At 38.8% G+C, this 19,741-nt stretch overlaps 2 protein-coding genes across 7 annotated transcripts in view; one reads left to right on the top strand and one right to left on the bottom strand.

Annotated features, from left to right (window-relative positions):
• The window catches only part of faf1 (Fas (TNFRSF6) associated factor 1), a 57,422-nt gene extending 46,333 nt beyond the window's left edge, over positions 1–11,089 (bottom strand). Inside the window, exons 1-6 of the mRNA XM_041041007.1 lie at positions 10,802–11,089; positions 7,929–7,997; positions 6,149–6,195; positions 3,479–3,744; positions 3,252–3,343; positions 2,489–2,580 (exon numbers count right to left, since the gene is read on the bottom strand). Coding sequence (XP_040896941.1) covers positions 2,489–2,580; positions 3,252–3,343; positions 3,479–3,744; positions 6,149–6,195; positions 7,929–7,997; positions 10,802–10,861 — 626 coding nt within the window. The 5' untranslated portion in view covers positions 10,862–11,089. The remainder of the gene's footprint in view (positions 1–2,488; positions 2,581–3,251; positions 3,344–3,478; positions 3,745–6,148; positions 6,196–7,928; positions 7,998–10,801) is intronic.
• Positions 11,090–12,628: 1,539 nt separating this feature from the next.
• cdkn2c (cyclin-dependent kinase inhibitor 2C (p18, inhibits CDK4)) lies at positions 12,629–19,701 on the top strand. Of its 6 annotated transcripts, XM_041039424.1 has the most exons (6): positions 12,629–12,850; positions 13,135–13,216; positions 13,826–13,898; positions 14,005–14,137; positions 15,293–15,648; positions 18,642–19,701. In XM_041039424.1, exons 4-6 carry the CDS (start codon positions 14,006–14,008, stop codon positions 18,781–18,783), a joined length of 630 nt encoding a protein of 209 aa, XP_040895358.1. In that variant the 5' UTR covers positions 12,629–12,850; positions 13,135–13,216; positions 13,826–13,898; position 14,005; the 3' UTR covers positions 18,784–19,701. The 6 variants fall into 6 exon arrangements, with proteins under 6 accessions (XP_040895358.1, XP_040895357.1, XP_040895356.1 ...); XM_041039423.1 differs by lacking the exon at positions 13,826–13,898 and having other exon boundaries at positions 13,110–13,216; XM_041039422.1 differs by lacking the exon at positions 13,826–13,898.
• Positions 19,702–19,741: the final 40 nt, after the last annotated feature.

Below are 19,741 nucleotides of genomic sequence, written 5' to 3' on the forward strand. Positions count from 1 at the left end.
CTTAAATTTAGGTGGAGAACTGTCTTTTCAGACGACAACTACAAACTAGCAAATACAGTTTAGAAGACAGTGATAGTTTCATTGACCTCCAAATATATAATTTAAGATTACGTGAAGACATTGGTTTAATTCTTTGACACTAGTATTTATAACCATAAAAAAATTTTTACTGAGAAAAATAGTAAGCAAATACACATTTACACCCTATTTAGACGTTTATCTTGGTTTCACAACACAACAGAATTACAGTCGTGTTCCTACAATGGCATTCCATCCCCAAATACTGAACTACAACACTGTAACCTGTGCACAATTAATCACAAACCACCATACAGCAACACTGTGTTTCTGTCAGTTAAAATCATGTCATGCAAGCTGTCCATTGATACTACCACTATGAGTGACTGAAGCTGAAATTCAAATGAGCAAAACAAACCTGTATATCTGTTTTTGTTTTTTTTTTTTAATCAGCTGTACACAGCCCAAAGAGACAACAGACAATGTGCGCTTCTCTGAGCAATTGTGAGAGTGGGAAAAGTTCAAATACTGTAAAAATAAATAACTGCAGAGACTTATAGCTGTGGTTACTATTATAGCTATAATATTAAGCAAGTTAATTTGGTTCATCATTCCCTGTGCAGACACAGGTTGTGGTACCAGATCAGAAAATTCATTTCGTCCTAACCCATTAGTACCTTCAGCAGCTACGGTAGTGGTACAATGAGTTTCCCTACTTGCAAAGTTCAGGCAGGGGCCTTTACTGGCTCTCAGCTCTGTCTACTGCAACAAATCTGCACACACTGCACAGTATATTACATGTTCTGTGGATATATGGTGTGACCACAGTTTATTTTTACTGCAGGCTAACAGCTTGTCTGGTCCCACTACAGGGGACTTCCCCCCCTATATTCTGTGATCTGTCACCTATCCTGTCCCAGTATGACAGCAGGGTCACCGTATACACACACACACACACACACACATGTATACACAAATGCATGTGCATACACACTGAAGCCCACCCACTTCATTCAGCCCCAACTGCAACCAAAATAGGTGACACAGAATAATGAGCTCCTGACACCCAAAATGATATCGATAACACTTGGAGAAATGGCAACGGTGCTGCTAAAAAGACACAGCAGTCAGTGGGGGAGTGAGAAGACAAGGAAAAGACGAGGAGAGGCAGAGAGGAGAGAGCAAGGGAACGAAGACTGGGGAGATGAGGGCCATTAGCTGCCAATACAATATAACTACCACTTAGCCTAACTAGCAGACAAGGCGGCAAGCTGCCAAATGACTTCTTTTACAAGTGTGCTGGTGACATGTGGACGCTTGCTTGGCTGAAAATATGAGGAAATGTGGGGAGAGTTACAGTGCAATTTTTATTTTCAATCCACTGGCAACAAACAAACTTGGGCCATTTTATATATATATATATATATATATATATATATATATATTTTTTTTTTTTTTTTTTTTTTTTTTAAATTAGGATTTAGATTGAAAGCTGTCGTACCTGTAGTTAGCCTTTTGTTCTTATCTGGTAAACTGAATCTCAAAGAACATTTCTCAAATGTCTCTTGAAACATTACTTTCAACAATATTTATCAATATTAAATGTCTTTTAAAAAAATAATTCTCTGTTGACTTGATCTTTTTTTTCGTTCACAGTCTCCAACCATACGTACATTGCAAAAAACTAGTACTACAAAATATCTTAAGCAACGAAGTACGGACCTTCCCACACATTTATTTTTTTTAGTTCAATGCCCTTATCTTCAAATTAAAAATAAAAAGGTTCCTGGTCACGAAATGAAGGGAGAAATATGACTTCTTTGGACGATGTTTACCTGACAATGCTGAAAGGACAATCCCACGTTCAGCTGCCACCTGTGATTGTATTACTGCTATGGCTTGACATTGAGCTGCCTGACATTTCACAAGGAAAGGTTGCTATTATGGCCACGCATTCACTGAGATGAACAGAACAACCTCCATTAAGCTTTCTCGACAATTCTCTACGGTGGGTTTTGAAAAAAGGAACAAATAATAGATATGAAGCGTGGATATCATATACACACACTCCGAAGAATGAGATGCAAAACAGCCTTCAGCAAGCAACAATGTCAGGCTTAAAGATACAAAGAAGGAAGAAAAAATTATTATTTACACAACACACACAGATTGCGGCAGAAGACACTCTTCTCAAAATGTCACAATGGATGCGAGAAAATGAATGTGCTGCAGCAGGTCAAATGTCTCTTAATATACCAATGAAAATGGAATTTGCTGGCTGGATTCTGTGGTCAACTTCTCCATCACTGGATATAGAGCGCCACCTGGTGTTCAATATTACATACTACACTTCTGCCAGCAACCAGGAATAATTCATGGTGTGTGTATGTGCACCTGGATGGACCGAGGATCAGGGTTTATTATGAGATCACACATAAAAAGAAGAGTAAGAGAGTGCTGAACTGAATACCTGTTTTTGCTGGTGCTGGCAGTAGGGGCGATGTCTGGGGTCAGGACATACAGACTGCTGTTCTTGGGCAGGTGTAAACTCCTCAGCACCGTCTGATTAGACACACACATACACACATACAACTTTAAAAGTGTTCAGTTCAATGAGAAGATTTATAGCCATGGAGATGATGAATTGTTGAGGGAATAAATTGGTGTTCGCTACATGTAAATGGATATTGTCCAGCTCTAAGAAATTAAGTATCTCCCAATAAATATTTGAAGTGGAGCTTCTTACTCTGTATTACTTGATTAGAATTGGAAATATACTTTTACAAATGGTTTCACTGATTGTTGGATACGCAACAGGCGAAGGCATGAGGGCCAGTGATGTGGAGCCACAAATGTTTAATATGAACGAACTCATGGTTTTATCTTGGTTTATTTTGGACAACAGTGTAAAACTAATTCATGTATGCTATGTTCTGATGCTAAAAAAGAATTTGATCTATATCTGAAAAATGGAAATAAACAGTATAACATGGTAACCGTGTACAGGCAAGGCAGGGAATTAACATATACGATGTAAATGTTAGATTACATGCAGCTAAAATTTGCAATTTAAAAATAGTCACATTTATAAAGATTAAGAGGCAAAAACAAAAGAAAGAAAATATATAAGACAGGTTTAGCTAATATCACCAGTGCTGTTCTTCCTTTCTGGTCCATTGTCTTTTTCTCATTTGCAAGCTTGTGACAAACGTTTTTAAAGTCTATCAACTCACACTATCAGATACATCTGCACTCTTCCATCCCTTCAGCTGCATTTTGGACACTGGAACCCCAAGCTCTGTCTCAAGGATTTGTTTGATTTCTCCTGTAAATCAGGTTTATGCAGACCAATGCAGAGGAAAAATCAGATTTCAGCTTAACAGTTATGCACAAAAGGCAGTTTATTATGATGAGTATTATACGTGGAATGTCCATTGGTGTGTATTTGTGTGGTGCTCACCGACTGTGCTGCCTTCCTCCAGTACCAAGTCTACAGAGCGCTGCCGGTACTCAACCCTGAAGTTGAGCATCCGGGACTGACGCTCTACAATGTGTCGGGAGGAGGGGTTGATGGGGCAAAAAGCTGAAGCTGAGGATGATGGGGGAGAGGAGGATGAAGATGAAGAGGAGGGGGGAGGAACTGCACCTCCTGCTGCTGCATCGGCTGCTTCTGATTGGCTTGAAGGTCCGTACATGCCGGCCTGGCTTGCCTCGCTGGAAAAATTACTGTACAGAAGTGAAGAGGTTACTGATGGCATGGAGGATGTATTGTTCAGTCTTTATACAATATCTTTAAAAAAATTGGGTGTTTCGTTGAAGATCATAAGGGTCAGAAAGAAGTGGAAAGTTACAAGAATAAGGCAAAACATAAAATACACTCAGAACCGAGAGCCAACAACAAATGCTTTCCCTCCAATCTTCCCTTACAACATCTGCTTGTTTTCTCTTTGCTGCTTGCTCAGTTTATGACCCATGTTTCACACAACACAGTAAATACTGTCTTTTTTCTCTTGACCAAGAACAAAGTGTGCCCTTTGTTCTTTGAAGTGTAGGCAACAACTGTCTTGCAAGAACTGGGTGCCAGACTCTGGATTTTTTTTTTTTTTTTTGACAAAGACTGTGTTTTATTTGGCCCACCACATAAGAGGCCACTGTCCTGAGGCGTAGGTCGACTGTCAACAGCCACAAAACCTCCACATACAGATGGGGGCTAACAGGGTGGGAAATTAACCAAACAGTAGAGCATTATAACTGTTTCCTCCACCACCCACTTCAGTGACAAACATATTTTAGCAACCAACATCTGTTAGAATAGTTAATGAAACAAAAATTCTATTATTATACACTGAAGTCACTAAATATTGACCAGTTCTGCTATAATAAAAAACATAAAATAGACTGTTTCAAGGGTGGATGAGTCACAGAGACATTAAGCTGTCTGATTTAAACCCATGCTTATGAGTTAATCGATGCAAAAACACACATTAATCCCTCTTTGTGACACGAAAGCATTTGAAAACCAGCTGAATGCTTGCAACAGCACAGATGGCCAAATACATGAATAAGAAGTAAGTATGTGGAACATTTAATGGGCATGGCAGTATTTGCAGAAGGCCATTGAGACTGTATTCGGAACAAAATAAAACAACCACTAGAGTGAACCAGACGAGTAACTAGAACCATGTCACAAATGTATTGCAAGGAGACAGAGAGAAAGGCATGATATTCAAATGAGACAGCTGAAGATACTTACTCCAGAAAAGCAAAAGAAAAGCATGAGAGATACAGAGATTCTTACACTTCTTGAAAGCATGTGAGAAAAAAAAAAAACCAGTTTAAAGAGAAAGCTCTCACACACAAATAAAAGGGATCCTGTGTGCACTTTCACCTAAACTTGGCACAGTAACCGTGAAGGCCGTTAAATTGTCCGTTGTAGCTGTTTGGGGCCTAGCTCCATGCTGCCCTGCATCTAGATGGCACTGTTCTCCTGTGTAGTCAGGAAGGTGTTTTAAAACAGACAAAACTGCTGAGCCCTTCACAGACAGACTCTCAGACCAGAGAGTGAGTTCAACTAAGGATTCAGATTTTTTATTAACTTCTACCAGGTTATACTTGAACGTCTTGAGGGCTTTTTGGTTACTAATCAGCAAAGCAAAATTTCAAACTTCTTTCTAAAAGGACACAAGGGAGGAGCTAAATGCATTTTAGACAAGAACACTGGCGTAGCCTCCAACTGGCCCCGGCTCAGATCACATCATCAGAGTCTGTTTACTGGGCAACGCCAGCCTACTCATACCAGTGCCAGCCACTTAGTAAATGTGTTGGCTGCTGGTCACACTGCCAGCCAGCCTCCATTCACAGCAATGTGTGCCCTTGAGAAAGACCGGCAATATTCTCATGGCCCAAGGGCCTGAACCACACTGAAGCGCATGCATGCATCCGCACACATGCACACAAATGTGTACACAAAATAAAAGCGGTTTAACAGAACGTCCCCATTTTGAGTGGGTTCAGATCACTGTATTCATGAGTGTCAACTAACCGTTGAAGGAAAGTGGAGGGCACAAAGCCTCTTAAAGAAACCTTTTCTATTCAGAAACTGTGTACAACTCCACACTTGGCAGAACGTTTCCTTGCAGTTGCAGTGTCTTTTATATTGTTCCTCTATCAAACAGCAGCATAGAAACCATAGCAAGAGCAATAACCTCCAACTCAGTAGTATTTAAGTTAGTGTTATTTGTTGGCTATATATTTATATATTTCATTTTATTTCAAGAGGGTGATAGAGAATTTTTTTCTCTAATCAGTTCTGTCCTATTCAAGTGGTGCATAACTATACCCACTGTTAGATATAAGTTGGTGAAACTGCATGTTCACACTGCTTTGCCATCTCTGAGGTGAGAAGTTCAACCACCTGCTAACACAATCAGGCTCTGGTTGTACGTTTCCTGTTTTCTTGGAAAGCTGCTTTACAACCACATTATTGTCACATATATCAGGCAATGCACAACAGTGCATTGAAAAGTCACAAATAATATGCATGACCTCAGGTAGCATTTTTTCAGTGTACTAAGGTCAATTGATATATTTTCTCTGATTTACAGTAAGGGTATGGCAACGTGGTCCTTACCTTTGTAAGATCCCATTCTCTTGTGGTATCACTCCATTGATGGCTGCCTGCAATACAAGTGAATGCAAATTATACAACACAATATATTGCCATTTTCTTGTTGGAGTTGTGGCATGGCATCAATGGTCACTTCTTTGTTACTGCAACTAGCTGACTCTGTTCAACCTATTCCATCTCAAATTATGCAGTAATCATTGCTGTTTTACTTCAAAGGCATGCTTCAAAGAGACAAGACTTTTTTCTTTTTTTTTTAGAAAAGGGGACTTGGCAGCTGATTACCAGCAGTGTAACTGGTTGAGCCAATCCACACTTAAGCTGGCAAAATTAACCAGTCATATTTTGGTTGATTCTATAACAGGATGGAATATTTAAATAAGGTGGTTGATCAGAACAAACAGGGCTGAAAGGATAAACATGACAGTGACCGCTGTCAGCTTTGCACTGAGCTTTTGTTTGAATGGTTTTGGATGGAATTGATTCACTCAAACACTCACTATTCCTCACTGCAAAACAAGCAAACTAAAGTTAGTTTGTCATATCATATCCTCTTTTACTTTTGTAAAAACCACAACATGTTGTTGTGCTGTACAAACTGGGTTAGATAAAATTCTAATCTTTGTGTATCAAACCCCCACTGTAGACACAAAATGTGCCTGAAAGACATTTATAGTTTGCTTGTTTATAGAGAAAAGAGGGTGTAAGGTTGTCTTGGATTAGTTTCAAAAGATAGGCATTTACAGTAAAACATAGACGCAAAGACAAAGTAAACAAAAACTGAATCAGGTGCTAAACAGCTGCTCATCGGTAAATTACAACAATCATTCACACCAAAGAAGACAAATAAAGTGGGTTGGTTGAGACAGCTAACGATAGCTAGGATACCGGGGTTTTGATGAATTGAAGAGAATGAGGTAGGCACTCTAGTGTGAATTGTTTGTAAGGATTGAGATGACAACAGTAGCCATAGTGTGGCATAAATATGACAAACTGAACAAATACATGGGCAGTGGAGGAGTGGATTATACCGCAGGAGTGGTTTCAGAAGTTGTTTGAATGTTTTGTTACTTTTATTTTGCATATTTTGACCTGGGTTACCTCACCTAAAATAAAAACCACTTCCATTTTTTTTTTTAAAAACAGAAACATAAACATTCTGTGGAAATGAAAAAGAGCAGCAACTATGACAATTGATGAATGTATTTATTGTTTTTAGACCGTACCGTCCCCCTCCCCACCCACACCCAGGATATGCACAAACACACACACAAAAGCAGATTTGTTTTGTCAGTGTGTACAAAAACGACCAGCTACTACAGAGGAAGTGCAAGTCATCATGATTTACAGGTGCAGTGAGTCCAGGCCCCACTGTCCTGCCACTGCATGGACTATGGCTGCTGCCTGCCTGCTTTGAACTCCTGCCAGCATCAGGCTAAATATAGACTGACCCCCGCCAGTATGCACTTCGCAGTAAAGGGCTCCTTGTTTTTCAGACTCATCAGGACTTAATATAAACCTGGCAGGGCTCATTCTTTCGCACAGCGTTTCTCGAATCAACATTCACTCTGTCACACGTCTGAGGACACACTCATTGTCACGGTCACTGCACCACAGCAGAGACAGTCCTGTCGAGATGCTGCCTGCTACACAAAATATAGTGGGTAAAATTTGTAAATAATGTGTGTGTTTCTAGATGTTAACTGCGCTCTTGAACTTGATCTCTAGATGGACTAAGCCTGTCAGTCAAAGAGCAAAGTTCAAAGCCTACTGATAGTGAACTTACCACTAAATCCCAGTTATTAAGCTCTAACAGAGTGATTGCCTCTGCAATGTTGTCAATTCCAGTGCAAGCCTGTGAAAAGAAAGAAAACAAACAGACAGGAATTAAAAGAGAGAAATTCACTGTATGAGATTCTACTGCAGCCCATTATGTGAAACGCTGTGATCTGCCTCTACATAAAAAATACATTTCACATCAAGCAAAAGAAAAAGGATAAACAATGCAATCAACAATGACATTTAACTACTATGCTACGACCCACTGCAACAATAGTACAATACAAGTGGTGGCAAAGTTCAAAAAGTGTTGTCTTGATCAAAAGAAGGCCACCAGTTTCCTGAGGTTTCAGCCTTAATTTGAGTTGTCAGGAGAGAGGGAAATTCAAGTTATTTTCCAGGTTCGTGAAACAATAACATGTATATGTGTAGGAGTATATAGCAGTTTTCAGCTCCTGCAAGTTGTATCATGAACAAAATTATATCCTGTACTCTTGCAAAGCAGGCCAAACAAAGTATGATCTTTATAGTATAAAATGATAACAATACTTCAAAGCGAGTCAGGATTATAATTCCAATTATAGCTTTAATGATATCCAAGAATCACCTCTTTGTGTTCTGGTTTAAGTGTTTAAGAAAGCAAGGGATCCAAATCCAAAGGTATCATGTGCTTATTTGAACGGATCCTTCTGTTAGTGTAACTGACACAGAATAAAAACACATAATCTCAGAAGCAAAACTTAAATCTTGCACTGAGCAGTTGAACGCCATCTTCTATTACGTGGTTCTCACCTCGTGGAAACGATATTTGTTTTTACCTGTGCCAAAGACAAGAACTCCCAAATAGTTGAATGACTTTAAAGCAGTAACCTTGACTTCCATTACCATGAAATTATTTCAGAAGCTGGGAAAAGGGCCAAATAAGACAATATGGAGTTTGGCCGAGGGGCAGGTTGTGGAATCAATGATGCAACTGCTTTGCTAATATTATCAGTTGGATTGGGGGTAGAGAACATAAAGTGTCTGAGTAAATGGTGTTTTTAGATACTTGCTCCTTTTCCACTAGTTTTCTTTAACTGTAGAAGCCAGCAGAGGAACAGACAGACCAGTAAAACTGAGAATATGGTCATTTTTTTAGGAGCAGGTGCAATGTTACCCTTCTGTCAACCACAGCTAAAGGTTAAAAGACAGTTTCAAGTACTTAAGTACAATCAATGTTAAACTGAGAACATTGCCAGGGTAAATGTGTAAAAAGGACAAACAGAAACTTTATTTCATTCGAAGACTAAATGTCTAAATTGTAGATTATAAAATCATTATGTTCTACTAGTCTAATGAATCTGTGTTTTTGATGTCTTTAATCTGTTTAGAAGTTTACAACCTTCATGTAAAAAAGAGCAGTAAAATACACAATGTCATATCCATGCCACCTTTGAGCAAAAAGTGATCCTCCAAACCAGGAGCATTGTGCCCTGTTGAAATCACCCTCTAAAGAAAGAATTTTAGTTTTTACCTTTAATGTGATGACGGCTTACACTGCCTACAAAAGAGAAACATAAAATGCCTTTGCCGCTCCTGCTACTTGGTTCTACACACAGAGTGATGAATGCTCCTTTTGTTTTGTACGTAGATGTATGTTGTTTTTTTTGTTTTTTTTTAATATAATATACATGCTGGATATATATTTCTGTTGACTGGTAGTCTTAGGTCTCTTTGTATTTTGGTTTATTTGTTTTGGTGTCAGCTGAAACATATGCTTTTACATGTTTTATGTATTTACATTGTGTATAAAGGTTTATCTTATCTTACATTGTGTATGTTTCTGTTGTTTATTAATGACTGCTATAAGGACACAAGAAAAAACCTAAGGAAAACTGGACTGACAGTTTGAAGGGCATGTAATGCTACTTTAATTACTACTATGTTGTACAAAAATCTGTTCATTTTTAATTCATGCACAATATTCAATTCAGTTCATTTAGTTCAATACAACTCAATAAATGCACAATACTTCACTAGACTTACAGTAATCACGTAACACTTGAGTTATTTCTTACCCCAAGTTTCTCATTATACAGTATCTGATTTCATGTGTCTGAAACACAGTTTAACAAGTATTACCTTAATGTTTGAACACTGTAGCATAGTAAGGAGCCTCTGTATGAAGGCCACAACTTTAAATGAAGGTGTAGAGCCTCCTTTATAAATAAATAAAATCTGAGTTCAATGAATTGCAAAGCGTGATAACGGTGGAGACTAAATAAAGAGCACATCAACTGTGGCCTCTCCTCATCTGAATGAATAACACATCCACTCTCACTCTCATCTAAAGCAGCAACGCAGGACGCTAAATCACTGCCACTTTGAAGGGGAAGAATTTTGGCAGCCTGCATTTTCTCACTATCAAAATACACTTTCCTGCGTGCAAACTGGGCCAATAATCTGTATTTTTGAGGGACACAAAAGGCCTGACGAGGATTAGAAATCCTGACACAGCAACTGGCAATGTGTAAACAAGCTGACAGTTAACGTGAGCGCCTTAGCTATCCTTTTAGCCAACTAGATCACCGTTATCTGTCAAGCAAGCACACTTGAATCCAGCGAAAGACACTAATTATTCCACCGTTTCGACTGGCAGCTTAGGACTATTATTATCTAGTTAGCGACAAGCTTTCAGCTAAGAACTACCTTGACACTCAGTTAGCAAGCTCTCAGTTTGCTAGCTCAGTGTGCTAGCCTCAGAAAGCTCAGCTCAGGTTTGCTGTTTACGACCGCGGTCAGGTCCTTCGAACTGTTGACAGCAACCCACGGTAATTAAACGACAACGGTCACATTACTAGCTACTGAATATAATATTTGGTACATACAAAAGAGACACACCTGAAAGTCGGCCAGAATCATTTCTCTATCCATGTTGCTATCGCCGCTTTCGGAGGCCATGGCAATGACTGGCTAAAAGCAATTCTTCTTCCACTGGCTCTCGTCGCTTTCTCGCCTCACAGAGGGACAGTGAATATTAATAAAACACTCTGCTTAGAAGTGGCAACGAGTGAGAAGTTGGCGAATTTGAAATATTAAACTTTCTCGGGATTTAACAGCTTCAAATAGACAATAATCTGTAAAGTAACGTTGCACTGTTCAGTTATCTCATATCATTATTGTCAGCTAGTCCATCCACTTTACGCTAGCCGTAAAGTGGCTGGAAGTGTTGTAAAAACTCGGCGCGGAGAGGATGTGCGATGAAAGTCGCAGTTTATTTTTCTATAGCGTTGTACCCGTGATCGTCTCTCTTTCTCGTTCTGTCGCAAAGAAAATAAAAAAATATGTCATTCTCCCATAACAATATGGTTAGAAACGTCGTTTCACTCTGTGCTTAAATACTTATCCTGCCTGACCCCTGCTTGACAACATTTAACATTCTATCAGCCAGGGGTTTCCACATACTTCCAGCGCAAGGTCTAGGGCTTAAAGTGATTTGCCCCAAACGACTGTGGGGTTTACAAGCCTAACTGTTGATGTGGAGGGTAAAATAATCAATACAGTAATCTACGCGCGTCCTTATCCCTTCTGGTTCGTTGAATTTAACTATTACTTCACATCCCACTTTTGAGAGCCTCTGACTTGGTACTGAAGCAGACCAGAAGATAGAGGACAGTCTGTATGACTGATGCAAATGCACAACACTCCAGCGTGTTTGTGGAGAAGCAGACATAGCCTATACTCACCCCTGCGCGCAAAGGGGCAAGAAGGGCAGCACGAACCAGATGTTTGAGACGGTCAAGCCCGTGTTTATGATGATGGGCATCGCAGTGGCGGGAGAGACATTAGGCAGGGCCTATGAAGTAAAGCCTTACGAGTGACAGGTATACTACTGGGGTGAGAGCACACACAATAACCTGTACATTTGCTATGAACCAGAGTAAATCTCATCATGTCTCTCGGGGGCTGATTGTTTTCATTTAGAGCATCCCTTTTAAGACAGATAACAGTTCGTTAGGGAATTTGAGAAGTGAAAAAGTTAGATTTTGCATTTGTACAAACTTATGCGCTCAACGTTCAGACGACAGCAGAAACACAAATAGCAGACTGCACCTGTCTGGACAAAACCTTTGTGTCTTTAAGCACAGCCATTAAGCACCATGTTGCTCACCTTAACCTACTGACCTATTACACCTGGAAGCTCCAGGCATGTGACCTGATTTTAACCTGTTTTTTTCTCCCTTTTCCTTTACATTGTATAACACTACATATGTATAATTAAAGTGTGCACACTTCCTATAAACACTGTAATGCTTCTGTGCAAAATGTGACACTTTAAACACATGAATTTGGCAATGTACACCTGACCCCAGCGCTTCAGCGCTGAACCAGACACTTGTGGCTATGCAAAATCTGATCACCAGAGGGCGGCATGAGGAAAGGAAACTGAAAGATGGTGCTGAGAGCCGATGACACTATATAAAAAAAGCTTCTCTTGATGTTTCACTGGAAATTTACTGACTACATAAAGCTGAATAGTCCACAGTGACTATATCAATATGCCACAACGTGACTGCGTCCTCAGGAATAAAATCGCTGAATCGCAGGAATGAATGCGGGCACCTTTATCACCGTTGCGATGTCACAGCATCATGCTTTCTTTTCCAGAGCTCCCTTAAGATAACGTCCCGCCTTTCATTTTAAGCGCCCCAATCACGTCATCTCATCCCTTTTGGTAAGAATTTCAAATATAATTTTCTACCCTAAGCTGTAAGGGCAAACACACTGTTTCTTACAGCTCAGTCTATTTTTCAAATGAACCAACCGCGGTGTCAGTGAGGCTATTTCAGTTGGGGCTTTCCTCTGTTTGGACTCTCAGCCTATGACAGTCTGAAAGAAATTCAGTCGGACATCACTGTGACAGTGCTTCATGGCGGATCATCGCAGACGGTAGGAGTGTGCTTGAAAATGAAGGAAATCTCGTAATTAACTGTAAAGATTTGCTCTTCTCTCTCAGTCTCTCTGCCCTTGAATGCTGCCATTGTAACATGGTACCCGAATACAGAAAACGCACGTTTTACATTTTGGCACAAATATTTTGAAAATGAGCGGGAAGTAACTGTGAATGACATCACATCTTTTGATAATATGCGCAGATATAACAATTTATTCGATCACTAGTTTATTTATTTATTCATTTTGTTTCTAGTGTTATTTTTGCGTTACTTTTTCAGCCTTCGACTCGGTAGGAGGAAAGAATGGCACCTATCGACCTGCTGCATCGAGGAAAGCTGTGTTATGGTTTTCTAATTTAGAGTAAGTTATGCTGCTGTTGTTGTTTGTTCGTTCTTGCTTGTTCGTTTTCCAAATATCAATCGCACAAATTTAAGCAAAGGATACTTAAGTTATTATAGCTGCAGGTAGGTTATAGCCTATGTATAGAAAAATATTTAGGTCTACTGTAAATACGCATTGCTTCTGTGGGTCTTCTATAAATAGGTATTTGGGAAAATGTAGATGAAAACAAATAGCTATCTCCTTAGTGCAATTGATAAAATTCATCATCTGCCCCAGATAAACATCTGATCACAAGACAGTCATGGCTGCGAGATAAAGCAGTACAAAAATGTTTTTGTTTCCATATAATTATGACCCTCAGTGTCACAGTGCCACCTGCAATGTCACAAATAGACATTGTGTAAAATGCACATCTGCAAATTCTTGGATGGAGCTGGATTAAAAATTAAAAGTAAAGTAAAAGTAATCCATAAGCATCATATATATTTTTTAAGTCTGTTAGCATTCAAGAGAAACTGAAATATGAAAAGGATGTTACAATAATGTTTGGAATTAAATCAAACATTTTGCGTATACCCTACCCTAATTTAATGCATTTAAAAGAACATTTTGAATTATTTTTCACAGTGCAAGAATAACAGCTGCTTAGGTCAAGCCCATGTATGATGTAAGGATGGGAGGCGGTGGGAAGGAGGTGCCTGTGAGATATATGCTTTTGACCACCAGCTACAATTTGGATTACAGAAATTTTCCATCCACAGCCTGACAAAAACCTTGGCTTCTGTCTGTTCATATTTTTTTACAAGAATGGCCGACAAGTCCCTAACTGACAAGCTGTGCAATGCCTCTGCCAGTGGAAAACTATCTGAAGTATTGCCTTTGCTGGAAAATGGAGTAGATGTCAATGGATTAAATACATACAACCGAACTGCACTGCAGGTTGGTATAAACCTCCTTCAGATTCGTTTGTGTCTATGTAAATTTAGCAAAATGGTTGTTTTCCTGAAATTTGTACATGGCAATATAATTATAGATTGTAGTGTGATAAGCAGCCTGTTTCACTTCCTTATCTTGTGTAAGATATAAGGACTAAAATTTTATCTTCATATATCTTTTGTTCATTGTTATATAAAATCAAATTGTCTAAATAGATATAAATAGTTTTCAAATAAAGAAATCCGTGGACAGGTTTCAGAGAGGAGATAAGCCTGTGTAGCATATCTGATCTAAATACCCTAAGTCAAAATAGCTAAATAGTTCAGTAAAATAGTTTTGAAATCTGTAGTTTTTTGTAATTAATTATTTCATGTCAGATTATCATAAATGTATAGGTTCATATGAATAAAGCTGTGTTTTTTAAAGGAACAGCAAGCTATTCTTTTATCACTACCAGTTTCACAATTCAAGCTGTTTGCTGCCTAGATTTTACACTTATATACAATCACTGAGAAAGTGATTGATATATAATAAAGAATGAGCTCATTTGATTATTATTGTAGGAAATGCATACCACAAAGCAAGCAAATTAAATTTAAGGGTTAGTAGTGGAGTGTGAGAGAGGAGCAACAAAATGGTGGTGGTGATGAGGAAATGGTGGCTGTGGGGCCTGTGAAGGAGTACAGTATACCTGCTCCTGCTAAGGCTAGGTTTTTGTTTTTGTTTTTGTTTTGTTTTGTTTTTTTGTTTTTTTTCACTTGTTATACTGTTTTCTAATACAAGTCAATAATACTAATGCTAATGCTAATGTTACTATTACTGCTACTGCCTGTTATAATAACAACAATAATATGAATATGAATAATAATATATTTAGGGCATCACTGCAGTGGAGTCATTCCAGCCTTCATATCTTAATTAATAAATCAGATTTATAAAGCACATTTCACATTAAGCTCTAATTTTGTTTAAATGTTAAAAAAAACAACTATATCATATCAACTATATCACTTTGCTGTCTTTTTTACTTAGGTGGAATTGTGAATGTCATTACTATTAGGGATAGTCCATCAGTGCTAATAATCAAGTAGCCTGTTTTGACCAGTTGTTACACCCAAATATTCATCTGTATATTTTCCTCCACCTCTCTTCGCTCAGGTGGTGATGCTGGGGAACACCGCCGTGGCTGAGGCTCTTCTTCAGAAGGGCGCAAACCCCAACGTCAGAGACCCGGTCTGCGAACTCACCGTGATCCACGACGCCGCGCGAGACGGATTCGCGGATACAGTGCGCGTGCTGATCGACCACGGGGCAGACGCGAACCTCGTGGATTGGAAAGGTAACCTACCGCTGCACCTGGCCGCCAGTAAGGGCCATCTGGAGGTGGTCCAGCTGCTGATTGGACGCACGGCGGACCCACGAATGACCAACAACCAGGGATTCACCGCCAGGGCGCTCGCGCAAGAGTGGAAGGATACTGCCAAATACATCGACGAGTATTTGAGGTCCAGTGAGTATGTTCTAGTCTGCATTGTAAGTTTTTTTTTTAGAATGTTTTCTTAGTACAATAGTTAAATATTTAGTACAAAAAACTGCGGTGGCATCTTTACATAAAAATCCTCAATTGCTGCAGCACATGCGACAGACCCTATAGTTTTTAATATGAACTTCAGTCCTGTAGGCCAAATGCTGTTCCACGATTAAAGAATGTAAATTACTCCACCACAAAATATACATAAATAAATAAAATAATAACAGTAATAATAGCAATGTAATGTAATAGAAAGCCAACGTGATAAATTGCACGGCAATCTCATTGTATCCTAATACAATGACAATAAAGCTTTCAGTTCTATTCTATTGCTTTACGGAGCTGACAATTTGATGGGTCAAGAAATATTGCTACGTAATTTCTGTTAGTTGTTGTATAAGCGTTATGTTAGTTGAAATTAGCAGTTCAGTGAGGATAACATGTCAATATTGTGTACAACAGAGAAGCAACAATAACTCCATCAGGTTTAGGGCCTACGTACGTCTGAGCTGATGTTAGACCTGCTATTAAACGCATTGTGATGATTTCTTGTAGATGACCACTGTTTCCATAACTGTATATTATTTACAGGCTTATATCTCCACAAAGCTTGAAAATCTTATTCCATAGCCTATGATAAATAAACACGAATTTGTTTTGTGTTGTTTTAAACTAAACTTAACGAGATCTTCGACGCCTTGCAAATATTCCACGACGCTGACCTTTCAGTCTGACTTTAATCTCTACTACCCTGTAATATCATGACACTTTGTTTGAAAGCCCCATTTATGTTGTGCGTCGGTGTGTCATAATGAAAAGGTACCGCTACATTACATGAATCATTTCGCAATACCGTCCTTTGAAAGTGTGGTTATGACCATGCTTTCATGTTTCCATTTATTGTTTTTTTTTTTTTGTTTAATAAAGGTTGAGAGCTCTGATTTCGCTCTAGTTTTGAGGCAGAATCTGTTGTGTAAGCGGCATATTGAAAGTTTTAGCCTCGGTTAAAAAAAGTCTCTGCCATCTTGATGCTGCTTCTCCACTATGCGCAGTGTGTGTGTGTGTGTGTTATCTCTGTGTTTAAGCGTTAAAATGTTAACGACTGGGCACGGGTGGTGTAGACACATGGTTAGAAATAGGGTTACTGCAAAACTGCAATTGAACTTCCTCCTATGTGTGTGTGTGGAGGGGGGGGGGGGGGGGGTTGGTATGGGAGTCTGTGTGTGGGTGTGGGTGTGGGTGTGGGTGTGGGTGTGAGAGACCTTTTGGACCTGTTACTGTTATGGATATAAAGAAGTTAACTGTCTACTTTTATTCACAATATTAGTATCTACATTGTTATGTCATAAAATACAGGGCTGGGCTGTAGATCTGTTTATCATTAAAATCACAGTGGTCAAAAGTTTTCTTTGTTTGAGTACATATTTATTTAGCCATTAATTTTACTTTATGTCCAGATGACAAGCTGGTGAGTTAAACTGACCGTTAAATCGCTCCGTGAACCGCTTGGCTTTTTGACAGCTTTTGGTAGGTTTATGAAGGTAACGGAGAAAGTTGGAAGCAGAAAAACAAGTTCTGCGGCTGCGACCTGATTATTTTACATTTAAATTATTTGAATTTTGATTTAAAAATCTCACCTCAAGAATATTTTGTACCGTTCTGTTTAAAACGAATGTTTTTTTTTTCATAAACTAAACTAACTAAATCATTTTGTGAAGTAATTTAATCGATTAAGCCTTAGAAAATCTAGTTAATTTAGTTTTTCAGCCCTATGACCCAGCTCTATAGGTCAACATGATTGGTATAATGCATTTATTCCTATAGATACGCGCACACGGGTCGTGAGCATGTATGACTTTTTATTATTTCAGCTCAGAGAATGACCTTATGGTCACCATGTCTAAACTATCCCTTTCTTACCTTGTTGCCCTTTCAAAAAACATAGTTACTGCTTATGATAAAACTAATATTTCTTTTAGTGTGGTGTTTTAATCTGCTCTCACTCCTCTCTTTCTGTTTGGTTCAGACATTTGAGCGTGTGTGTACATGCATTTCTCTGCCTGCCTGTCTCACACTACAGTGTCTGAAGAGACATTCATGAAGGCACACATTCATTCGTTTAAATGCACTATGGAAAACCTAGTAAACCATGCACTGCAGAATAATATAATATAAATGCAAAAACGATAGAGCAGTGCATATTAATAAAGTAAGATAAGTTCGTAGAATTCCTTTAAACCGACGTGTGGGCAAGTGACCCTTTAGGCCGCGGTTTCGTTTTCGTTTTATCAAAAAAAAATCTTGCGCGGAGCGCTTGCCTTTTATGCGTGACTAATTTTTGAAAAGTAAACGGAAGTAACGAGAAGTTGTAATCACAGCATTATTCCACCCACACCCCCAAATCGCTCGCACCTGCCATTTTCTACTACAGAACCATGATAAACTTTCACAGCTTTGCACAGGTGACACCGAGAGACCTGAGTGTGACGCACTTTTTTCTCTAAGGACCAAAACGCCACGTGTTGAATAATGAAAAAGGCACTTGCGTGATTTCTCGAGGTTGCAGGCCTTACAGCGAGGCTGCAGAAGAGGTGGGCAGGGTCTTTTTGTTTTTTTGTTTTTTTTGTTTTCTCATTTCAACCCATATATGGGCTTCAATCCGGGAGTCTCCACTGTATGGGGTTCTGGATTGGCTGGACAGTGTGAGCAAGAGGCTGATCTACAACAGGGGCAGAGTTTGTACGCTGGTCCAACCTGTAATTCCTTAAAAACAAATGGCAAACGACTTTCTATTCCCTAGTTTCATAGCACACGTGGGTTTTCATTTATAATAAAAATATATACAGCATGATAATCTTTTATTTTTCATATTGTATGCCCATACTATTGCACTTATTTATTTGCATTATTTGTCACTTTGTTTTTGCAAAAGGATACATTCGTGGCATAAAGCAGTTCATTTTTTTTCTCTCATAGACTAGAGGAAGAGGAGAATGAAGATGAGGACCTATGCTTCTGCTTCATGGCATTGAATATGCTGGTCCTTTTTCTTTTTTTTTTCCTTTTTTTAAAATATTTTCTAAAATTCCCTGCTTGTTATATTTCTGAATTGGCCTAATAATCAGTGTGTGTTCTGTTTTGGATATTTTACACACTTACCTACATTTGCATGCTGTTTGGAGGGGAAGGGGGACACCAAGTACACATTTATCAGTTAAAAAAAATGCAAATTTGGGACAGAAAAAAAACCAAGTATAAAAATATAATAATTGGTTAATATATGGTTTATATTCACTTTCTGGCCACTTAATTTGGTAAACCTATTCAGAAGAAAAGCTATACACACACATACACACACACACACACACACACACATATATTCTACTTTTACAAATGTTCTGGTTTTGTTAGAAAACAAAAGCTGTAAACTGTGAGCTGCTTTCAGCTGGACTGCATTATATTTAAACATAGTTGGATACACAGTATTAGCTGTGGCAGAGCTGCTGAATGAGACTGCATTAGATTTTACAGTTTTATCTAATAAAGTGCAGTGCATTTTCTGTCATGGTAGAGCCACCTACATACATTGTGTGGTATCTTCATAAAGCTCTTGCATTTTTTTCTGTGTTAAGTAGTGTGTCACAGTGTGACCAGTACAGACAAAGCCACACAAAGTTATTTGTACTCATAGACATTTGTTTTAGGAGCAGAGACGTCTTTAGGGCGTCTCACTTCTGCTGCTGCTTCATTAACACACTAAACACATGGAAACACCCACTGTCAAAAATAATGTGATGAGACCTGAGTCGTGTACAAGCTGAGACACTGTCACCATAAAAACTGTGTAACTTTTCCAGTTCGATACTAGTTGCACCTGTACAATGTGAAATAAAACATAAAACCAGTACACAAAGTGTGACATTTATAATGGTCAGTGTTTCATGACAGTGTGAAAGAAGCATTAATTCAACTCACACTGTGCATTTATAGGTATCCACTCTCTCTCTTTCTTTCTCTGCTGCTTGATTAATGTGAATGTGAAAAGTCTTAATAAAAAGAAGAAATGAAAGAAACCC

This window comes from Toxotes jaculatrix, chromosome 6 (assembly GCF_017976425.1).
Source record: "Toxotes jaculatrix isolate fToxJac2 chromosome 6, fToxJac2.pri, whole genome shotgun sequence".
Classification (NCBI taxonomy): Eukaryota; Metazoa; Chordata; class Actinopteri; family Toxotidae; genus Toxotes; species Toxotes jaculatrix.

Bases quoted from the DNA above. Each gene is read 5' to 3' on its own strand.
- cdkn2c (XM_041039423.1), top strand. From the start codon at position 14,006: ATGGCCGACAAGTCCCTAACTGACAAGCTGTGCAATGCCTCTGCCAGT. The intron at 14,138-15,292 runs GTTGGTATAAAC...CTCTTCGCTCAG, and splicing joins ACAACCGAACTGCACTGCAG to GTGGTGATGCTGGGGAACAC. The intron at 15,649-18,641 runs GTATGTTCTAGT...TTTCTCTCATAG, and splicing joins GAGTATTTGAGGTCCAGTGA to ACTAGAGGAAGAGGAGAATG.